We start from the raw sequence: 11,122 nt of genomic DNA, 5'->3' as shown, positions 1-11,122 counted from the left end.
TCAGTTCGCTGTCAGACCGCAGCTCCGTAGGTCTCCTTTTTTTTGGTATTTTCACGCAAATTCTTCTGCTAGTTGGGGTTTAGTCCAATTCTTCATCCTTTCCTTCAAGGCTCAGGGGTCCAAGATTATCCTCTGTGTCTGTGTTAATTGGTTTCCCTTTTCCTTGTTGAAGAGGGTCTGTGCAATCCTTCTGCCTAGTCCGCCATCTTGCCCTGCCTATATATGTTCATCTTGAACTCTGCTATCTATTTGCTATGATCCCAAGCAAATTTCTTAACCTTCTGCACCACATTTTTCCATGTATAAAATGAGAAAGAGAACAATTCCTACCCCAAAGCACATTTGTGAGAATAAAATGAATTAACATATGTAAAATACTTAAGACAGTGTGAATACTACAGTGAATTCTACATAAGCACTATGTAAGTCTAATTTGTACTTAAAGCCCCAGCATGTGTTTTGAGTTACCTCTTCACCCCTTCAAAAAACAACGCTTGAAAATGTTATTTTTAAGGCATTTCAATACATTTCTGAATTCTCAAATATGAATTAATTTTATTCTCAGTGGTATAAATAACTCTAAATATAAATTGATTATTTACAGAATGTTTCCTTTTAAATTATGTGAATATTCTCAACAAATTCATATACAATAAAATTTCTGTTCACTAATGTTTGATATGGACACATGATTAAAGTTACACTTTTAGATCACAACAAGGCTTCTACAACACTGAAATACCTGATGAGTCCCCTCAGTTACTGAGAATCATGAGAAATTATCTTCAATACAGATTTAGAAGTAAGTGTTTTACTGTGAAATAACCATTTGAAAATTGGATGCAGTATGGAGTGTAAAAGATAGCTTCACATTTAAAGCAAATCTGGAAGACTTGGGCTCATATATCAGCTTTACAACTGTAGAGCTGTATATATCAGTAAGCAAGTTACTTATCTATCCTAAGACTCACTTTCCTCAGCTCTGAATAGGAGCTAATCCTTACTACATTTATTTGGCAGGTATGTTGGATGGTTGAATAAGATAATATGCATTGAAATCCATTATTAAAACCTGTATTAACAATTACGACAGTTCTTATCATGTGCCATACGTGTACTAAATGCTTTATATAAATGATTATATAATTCTCAGGAAAATTATTATTTATATTCTATGATTATCTTCATTGTTAGATGAAACTAATCTAAAATGTTAATTTCTATACATTAAAATTTTTTCGCAGAAGTGTGATTAATTATGACAGTAAATACAAAATTATATTTGATATAAGCAAAATTACTATATTCAATATAATGCCTATAAAACCCACTGCCATCGAGTCAGATCCAACTCATAGCAACCCCTCCTAGGGTTTCCGAGGCAGTATCACTACAGAAGTAGATTGCCCAACCTTCTTTCCAAGGAGTGGCTGGTGGGTGGTGGCTTTGAATCCCCAGGTTTCTGGTTACTAGTTAAATGCCTAATAGGCACTATGCCACCAAGTTCCTTAATGCCTGTATATATATATATATATATATATATATACAATGAACATGCTCAAGTGTTTTCTCTTTTGTAAATGTTTCTTTCACAGATAGAGTGTTCAGAATTAATCACAAGATTCTTAAGACTTTTAAAAAGCCTTTTATGTTTAATATTTATATATAATGTACTAGCATATTTAACTACAGCCAATATTATACAGGCAGTATGCATCATGATTCATTGAATGAAGGAGGGAAAAGAATAGTATAAAAGAAACAAATACCCTTTTCCGAGTCTTCTCCTTCAGGAAAGGCCGGATCACGGTGTATAGGGCATGAATATACCATGGTTGATTGACAAAATGAATTCCTCCAAATCTTGCTGGGAAACTATCCTAGGGTAACATGGAGAAAGAAACAAATCAAGACATTCTTTAACACATTGAGAATATTTAAGGAAGGACATATGTTATAAAAGTCCTTCATTCCACACACTGAAATGAGATTATCTGTATACTTATGAAGAAGAGGAAAAATGGAAAAATTTTATCATACCAAACACTATAACTTTCATACAGTAACTATGTAATGTGTAATACTAGCAAATCCTTCTCAAGAACAGGTGTTAGTAAGAATTGCAGCATTTCACAATTTTTTTTTTTAAGCCTGCAGACTGCTAAAGAGTCAGTCATTGCAGGCCAGGAAACATCAAAATCATTAGGTATTTACCAAATTATTAATCTATGTTGGGTATATATTTTATTTTCATTATTTATAGTTATATTAAATTTATTTGAATTAAAATGATTAAATTCCAATATAGGTATCTGTAATGTGAATATTGTCAAATATCAAAATGGACTTGATTATCTTTCCTACTGATTTCACTGATTTTTATGAACATTCTCCTTTCTTTATTTCAACTACACAAACAAGAAAATGAAACATGCTTAAAATTAAGCAGAACAAAAACATAAAGTTTATTGTAAGATGTGTAAGGATGCATTTCTCTAGGTTAAATAAAGTCAAAACCCTAGGATTCTACAGGAGGAAAATAGGACTGTCATAAGGCCAGGCTCCACCTCAGGCAGAACTCAACTTTGTGTGAGATTTGAATGTGAAGTGATACAGAGAGGTTTTTGCCTCCTATCCATGAATAAATACCCCATGCCAATGCCATATTATAAAAGGAATATTTAAGCCTAATGAATTGCAACATTTTACATTGCACCTGAGTGTATGATGGATTCTACATAAATGAGTCAACTTTTTGCTACTTGTTCAAAATTCCACACTGAACTGACCATTTTGTTCATTGCCAAAACTGATGTACATTTTCTTCCATCAATGAACAATGTTTTCTAGGTTTTCTGTTTACCATTAACAGTATTGATGCTCTGAACACTTCCCATTCTTAGATGTAACTCTTGGCCATGTTCTTCAAAGTGACATATTTGCTCTTTAATACTGTAAGTCTTTTGCAGCAGATTTGCCCAGTAAAATATATCATCTGATTTCTTGACAGTTGCTTCCATGGCCATTGATTGTGGATCTAAGTTAAATGAAATTTTTCGGAACTTCAATCTCTTCTTCATTTATCATAATGTTGCTTATTGGTCCTGATGTGAGGAGTTTCATTTTCTTTATGTTGAAGCACAATCTTTACTGAAGGCTGTAGTCTTTGATCTTCTTCATCAAGAGCTTCAAATCTTCGCTGTCAGCAAGCAACATTATGTCTTTAGTGTATCACAGGTTGTTAATGAGTCTTCTTCCAATCCTGATGCTGCATCAGTTTGTCGTAATGTGGTGGCTTGTGTGTTGCTGTGATTCTGGAAGCTATGCCACTGGTATTTCAAACACCAGCAGCATCACCCATGGTGGACAGGTTTCAGCTGAGCTTCCTGACTACAACAGACTAGGAAGAAGGAAGTAGTGATCCACTTCTGAAAAACTGGCCCCTGAAAACTTTAGGAATAGCAGTCTTGTTAATAGTAAACTCATAGTTACAAATTCTGAAAGAGTTGGCTAAAGGATGCCTTTCTACAGGGAAGATGTACACTATTTCCTGCTGGTACAGACTTAATTTCTCATCTTGAGGTTCCTCTCTGCAGTATATATTCAAATATCAGACCCATATGGGACAATTATGACCAAAAATTATCAAAGATTATAATCATTATTAATACTGTTTTTATTTCTATTATATTTTCCACCTGGATCTGAAGGTTGTGCAGAGATTTCCTTGGCAGTTTCCTGGCCATCAGAGTGCAGGATCTCTAATCCAGACTCACTTTTCTCCAATTTGGATAAGATTAGTCTTCTTAACTCCCTATCCTCAAGCCCAGACAACATTTTCCTCCAACAGCTTCAGATGCTGTTGTTAACAGACCCATCCAGATTTCACTTAGTATCCTGGTTTCCAGTAGACTGCTATTTGCGTTTGGCTCAGAAGGGAAGGGGAGATTTTCACATGTTCTTGAGAGTTCAGCAATGCATCTGCAAATATTTTTATCGTTATCCAAGTCTTGACGTTTCATGCCAGGAAGACCTTTAGGATTTTTTAACTTGATGCACTACTTAAAGCAAAATCACTTAGTATAGTTTCAAAATGTACTCCAGAATGAGAATTTGATCTCTATAATAAAAATGAAAGAACACCAGCTATCAAAGCTGTTAAGTCAAAAGTCTTAACTCAGTGACTCAAATTTTGGTACGCATATGGAGACCCTGCTTCTTGTTTCCTAAAAAATCACTATGTACACATATACATATAACTTGTACATGGTGTTTGAATATTATTGGACATACCTTTAGTCTTTATCAAGAATAAATTATAGTCAAAGCAGGGTGAAAGAACAGGGAAAGCATTATATTTGCTATCAACTAGATCAAAGTTCAAATAATGATTTAATACCATCTCTAGCCTCTCAACACTGGAAGTCTAAAATATGGATATAATCCCTGATTCGCTCCCTTTCACTACTGTGATCCTCCTCATGTTCAATCACTTCCCAAGTCTTGTCACATTAAATGCCCACGTCTGTAGAGCTGGTATTCCCCACCCACATGGTGCCCATGAGATCACGACCACATAACATCCACTCCCAACCCCACAACTTCCACTCCTCTGCTTCCCACCATTTCACTTCCCTGAAATCCTCCATTTCTATAATCAACATATTGTTTTACAGCTGGTTGATTTTGTTCTCCCCCATATGCCTGAAATGGCCTTCCTTTCCTCTTTGTATGATGTGTTCTTAGAAATCTCTTAAGCTTTAGTTTAGGAAACATTATCTCCAGAAATATTTTTTGGATCCTTTTTCTCATTTCTCATCCTACTGCTCTCCCATAAAATCCCATCTTTATCATTTCCTGCCTAACATCTAAGTTCATTGTTGCATTTGCCACATCACACTGACATTATCTCTTGGTTTTTCTGCCTCCACAACTAACTAGACTGTGAGCTCTTGGCAGGCAGAGGTAGTGTGCTCCGCAAGGTTGTTCTATTGATTCTTGGAATGGCATCCATTTCCACCTACGTCATTTCCCCACTCTATAGAATAGACTTTAGAAGAATAAAAGTTACATATCTTGTAGCTGGGATTCTGAATGGACAGCTTTGCTGAGATGCACATGGACTAGATGTGAAGGTCAGAAGGATGGTAGCAGTCACTTTTCAGTAGAAGTGGCAGCTGATAAGCAAGGCTGTCTACAGGAGTGATGGGACACCACCTTCATTTTGATGCTTTGGAGAGTGAGAGGACAACTGCAGTGAGAGTGGAGACAGTAATTTCTTGACCACAAGATCACAACTGCAGGTATATATCCTTGAAACCAAGAGTTCAGCAGAAGTCCTTCCCTCATTTCCATTCCTCTAGCACTTCCAATAAGGTATTAGACATCTAACACTCTGTATTGGGAGCTCTGGTAGCATAGTGCCTAAGGCACTTGACTGCTAACCAGAAGGCTGGTGGTTCAAACCCACCAACCACTCTTTGGAAGGAAGATGGGGCAATCTACTTCCGTAGTGATACTGCCTCAAAACCCAAAGAGGGGTCGCTATGAGTCAGGTCTGGCTCGACAGCACACAACAACAACAAGAAGCACCTGTATTAAATCCCATTTTCCTTAAACTATTTGGAGAAATTTCTGTTTTATGCACTAAATACTGAGGCTGATTGTGCCTGATTCATCTTTAAATTCCAAGAATTTTGAAAACATGTTGTGTGTGTGCCCCAGAGCTGAGCTTGATAAGTGTTTACTGAACAGAATTATTGTTGTTATTGTTGTTGGTGCCATCAAGTCAATTTGGATTCATAGTGACAGTTATGTACAATAGGATCAAAGACTGTCCATTCCTTAAAAAAGATAAACTTTTCAACAAATGATTTTGGCAAAATTGGATATCCATTTGAAGAAAAATGGAACAAGATCCCTACCTCACACCATACACAAAAACAAACTCAAGTTGGATCAAAGACCTAAGTGTAAACCCAAAACTATATAAAGTTCATCAAAGATAAAAATAGGGGTAAATTGACTTCCAGTAAAATGGTGGAATAGGCAGACAAGCTGCATGGACCCTCTTCAACAAAGAAAAGAGAAACCTATTGACACAAATACAGAAGATAATCCTGGAGCCCTGAGCTTTGAAAAGAAAACAGTGAGTAAGGAGAAAAATGGAGCTATGGACCATCAGTTGTCCTGACAGCACAGAGAGACTGAATGTTATGACCTGAGAATTAACCTGAAAATTGGCCCTGCTCACCAAGGATTATATGGACTCCTGCATGGGTAGCTGATGACTGAAAAGGAAAACAGCAAAGAAGGAGACAAACTGAGCTCTGGACTTTCAGCTATCTGGAGAGGGCAGCCATTTTGAATGTTTACAAGTGGCAGCTGGGTACAACCATTTTGAATGTTTACAAGCAGTGGTCATTTTGGATATATAAAGTGACAGTACTCTCGTTCAAATTCCAGGGACCTAAGAATGGGCTCCACTTGCCAAAGACAGCACAGACATGAGAGGTTGATGACTGGAAAGGAGACAGGTGGTGAGTGTATAAGTGCTGCCAACCAGCAAATAGAGAAGCACAGTACCCTGCTTATTCAGATACATCCAAACAAAACAAAGAAAACTAAAATCTTGGGCAAATCACTCCAACATAAAATCACCAATTAAATATAAACACAAAAATGTCACAATGCCTTAGAGATAACAGACCATCACAGTCCACACAAAGAAGAAAGATAAAGTAGTAGAAATAAGGGACCAGGATATATATATATGTGTGTGTTAGACTGTGTTCTCTAGAGAAACAAAACCAGTAAAGCTTATATATAGAGAGAAAGAGAAATTTATCTTAGGAAAATTGTTCACACACTTATAGAAGCTGGCAAGTCCAAAGCTCTTGGATCAAACATCAAGATGGAGGCTTTTCCCAACCATGCAGGTACAGGGGCTGAGGAGCTCAAGGTTGGCAGGCAGTATACTGGCTGTTGATTCCAACAAATGACAAATCCAAGATCTCCAGGCTGAAGGGTGGATTGTTCACTCACAGACAGTTATAGGCAGCACAGCAGAATTCCAATTCACAGAAGAGTGTCTCTTTTCCCAGCATGTCCATAAATATACTGGAAGCAGGCCACACCCCTAGGAAAACTCCCTTTCAGTGGATTGGCTTCTCAAAACATATACATCTGATCCCATCATGGGAATAACCACATCACAGCTGCTTAAACCACACAGAATTGTGGTCCAGCCAAGTTGACACACAGGAACAATTAGCACAGTTCACCTCTTGTCAACTAGGCAGTTGTACACATCTTCTTAACCACATGTAATCTCTAAGTAAGGACAATTATAAAGTCATATTTGCACCTAACATGATACGCTAACACACATACGACTGAAATGCATTAACCTTATTTACTTTTCACAGTTCATAACAGAAGGAAACAAAAATATAACAATCACAGTCTTCATTTCTGCAACTGGTCATGTGGTCATAGCTGATATTGAGAACTACCTTCTTCCACCACCCATTCTGTATTTCCCTTACCCTCAGCAAGCACCTCAGCTGGTCATGGTTCTTTGCCTGGTGGGATGACCCAAACCTTCATTCCTGAAGGATCTGGGCTATTAGTAGGCATATCAGTATTGGGTTGCTGTAATTTTCCATTAACTTTAATCACAGGGCATGGTAGTACTAAGAGATGACCTAAAGAATCTCCTGTATTCCAAACATATTCTTCTTTACCTCCATTATGTAATGTCAATCCAATTTCCCCTTGGTAATCAGGATCTATCACATCAGGTAGTACAGCAATGCACTTCTTTATCTGTTGATCCCAAGTCATAAGGAAGCCAAAATGGCCGGGTGGCATTCTTAAGTGCCAGTTCAATGCAATCAGTATTGTGTCTCAAGGTGGGAGTGTTCCTCCCTTTGGGACTAAGATCTCCAGACCCACAGAGCATAGGGTAGCAGAGACAGGAAGCAAAAATTTTTTGAGTTGGTCACTAGGGGTAATAGTGAGTGGTACCACTCCCATTTCCACCCCTTGGTTCCTGGACCTGTGATTCCTGGCTATTGGAGAAACAGAATCGTACATTGGACGCTGGTTTAATAGCATATACAGTATCCCGGAGAACAATGCCTCAACCCTTCAAGGTATTGCCACTTAGCCGGTGTCGTAATTGTGTTTTCAGTAGGCCATTCCACTGTTCTATCAAGCCAGCTGCTTCAGGATGATGGGGAACATGATAAGACCAGTGAATTCCATGAGCATTGCTGCACTTCATTTGCTATGAATTGAATCCCTTGACCTGAAGCAATGCTGTGTGGGATACCATGATGGTGGATAAGGCATTCTGTAAGTGCACAGATGGTAGTTATGGCAGAAGCACTGCATGCAGGGAAGGCAAATACATATCCAGAATAAGCATACATTCCAGTAAGAACAAAATGCTGTCCTTTCCATGATGGAAGTGGATCAATGTAACCAACCTGCCACCAGGTTGCTGGCTGATCACCCCGAGGAATGGTTCCATATCGTGGATTCAGTGTTGGTCTCTGCTGCTGGCAGATTGGATACTCAGCAGAGGCAGTAGCCAAATCAGCCTTGATAAGTGGGAGTCCATGTTGCTGAGCCCATGCATAACCTCCATCCCTGCCACCATGGCCACTTTGTTCATGAGCCCATTGAGCAATGACAGGAGTAGCTAGGGAAAAAGATGGCTGGTTTCCACTGAACATGCCATCCTCTCCACCTGATTGTTAAAGTACTCCTCTGCTCAGGTTACATTTTGGTGGGCATTCACATGAGATACAAATATCTTTGCTCCTTTGGCCCATTCAGAAAGATTTATCTACATACCTCTTCCCCATACATCTTTTTCACCAATCTTCCAATCATGCTCCTTCCAAGTCCCAGACCATCTAGCCAAGCCATTAGCCACAGTCCATGAATCTGTATATAATCGCACATCTGGCCATTTCTTATTCCATGGAATGTGAACAGCCATATGTATGGCTCAAAGTTCTGTCTATTGGGAAGATTTCCCTTCACCACTGTCTTTCAAGGAAGTCCCAGAAAGGGGCTGCAGTGCTGTTACTTTCCACTTTTGAGTGGTGCCTGCATATCATGCAAAACCATCTGTAACCAGGCACGAGTTTTCTCTTCCTCAGTCAACTGATCATAAGGATCTCCCCATGAGGCCATAAGTGCAGACTGGGAGAGGGAAGGTAATGTGACTGGAGTGCAGACCCTAGGCATTTGGGCCACTTCTTCATGCAAATTATTTGTGCCTTCAGGTCCTGCTAGAGCTTGATCTCTGATACAACACTTCCATTTAATGATGGAGTGTTGCTGTGCACATCTAACTTTATGACTCTGTGGGTCAGACAACACCCAGTTCATGATGGGCAGCTGAGGCCTCATGGTCACTTGGTGGCCCATGGTTAGGCATTCAGTCTCTACTAAAGCCCAGTAACAAGCCAAAAGCTGTTTCTCAAAAGGAGAGTAGTTATCTGCAGTGGATGGCAGGGCTTTGATCCAAAATCCCGAGGGTCTGCATTGCAATTCACCAATAGGGACCTGCCAAAGACTCCAAACAGCATCTCTATCTACTACAGACATTTCAAGCACCATTAGATCAGCCAGATCATATGGCCCAAGTGGCAGAGCAGCCTGCACAGAAGCCTGAACCTGTTGCAGAGCCTTCCATTGTTCTGAGCCCCAGTCATAACTAGCAGCTTTCTGAGTCACTTGATAAATAGGCCACAGCAACACACCCAAATGAAGGATATGTTGCCTCTAAAATCCAAAGAGGCCCACCAGATGTTGTGCCTCCTTTTTAGTTGTGGGGGAAGCCAGATACAATAACTTATCCTTCACTTTAGTAGGAATATCTCAACATGCTCCACACCACTGGACCCCTAGAAATTTCACTGAGGTGGAAGGTGCCTGAATTTTTGTTGGATAAGTTTCCCAACCTCTAGCACACATATGTCTCACCAATAAGTCTAGAGTCATTAATACTTCTTCCTCACTAGGTCCAATCAGCATAATGTCATCAATATAATGGACCAGTGTGATGTCTTGTGGAAGGGAAAGGTGATCAAGACCCTACAGACTAAATTATGACATAGTGCTGGGGAGTTGATATACCCCTGAGGAAGCACTGTGAAAGTATACTGTTGGCCTTGCCAGCTGAAGGCAAACTGCTTCTGATGGTCCTTTGAAATTGGTATCAAGAAAAAGGCATTGGCCAGATGAATAGCTCCATATCAAGTACCAGGGGATGTACTAATTTGCTCAAACAATGAAACCACATCAGGAACAGCAGCTGCAATGGGAGTCACCACCTGATTAAGTTTATGATAATCTACTGTCATTCTCCAAGGTCCATCTGTTTTTGCACAGGCCAAATAGGTGAATTAAATGGGGATGTGGTAGGAATCAGTGCCTAAGGCACTTGACTGCTAACCAGAAGGCTGGTGGTTCAATCCACCAGCCACTCCTCAGGAGGAAGGTTAGGCAATCTACTTCCATAGAGATATTACCTCAGAAACCCAAGGAGGGGTCGCTATGAGTTGGGTCTGATTTGATGGCACATAACAACAACAACAACAACAACATCCTTCAAGTCCTTGGTGGCAGTAATCTCTGAAACCCCTTGAGGGATGCAGTATTGCTTTTGATTTACTATTTTGGTAGGTAGAAGCAGTTTCAATGGCTTCCACTTGGCTTTTACTACCATAATAGCCCTTACTCCCACGTCAGGGAACCAATGTGGGAATTCTGCCAATTGCTCAGTATATCTTCCAGTTATGCATTCTGGAGCTGGGGACCCACTGGACCCACTGTTAGACACACCTTAGCTAAGACTCCATCAACAACTTGACATCCATATGCCCCTACTCTGACTGGTGGGCCACAATGATGCTTTGGGTATCCTGAAATTAGTGTCAGTTCAGAGCCAGTGTCCAGTAATCCCTGAAAAGTCTGATCATTTCCTTTTCCCCAATGAACAGTCACCCTCGTAAAAGGCCTCAGATTCCTTTGGGGAAGGCTGGGAGAAAGATTGACATTATAGATTTTTGGCAATGTAGTGGGGTCCTTCCTCAAAGGGACC

General features: G+C 39.6%; 1 protein-coding gene across 1 annotated transcript in view; it reads right to left on the bottom strand.

Annotated features, from left to right (window-relative positions):
* The window catches only part of CLVS2 (clavesin 2), a 132,878-nt gene that overhangs the window by 28,700 nt on the left and 93,056 nt on the right, over positions 1 to 11,122 (bottom strand). The window contains exon 3 of the mRNA XM_007955495.2: positions 1,770 to 1,880. Coding sequence (XP_007953686.1) covers positions 1,770 to 1,880 — 111 coding nt within the window. The remainder of the gene's footprint in view (positions 1 to 1,769; positions 1,881 to 11,122) is intronic.

The sequence above is a fragment of the Orycteropus afer genome, unplaced genomic scaffold, assembly GCF_000298275.1.
Source record: "Orycteropus afer afer isolate SDZICR_OR568_19922 unplaced genomic scaffold, OryAfe1.0 scaffold00506, whole genome shotgun sequence".
Taxonomy (NCBI): Eukaryota; Metazoa; Chordata; class Mammalia; order Tubulidentata; family Orycteropodidae; genus Orycteropus; species Orycteropus afer.
Note: the sequence above shows the minus strand (reverse complement) of the source record. Positions and strands in the feature narration are given on the sequence as shown.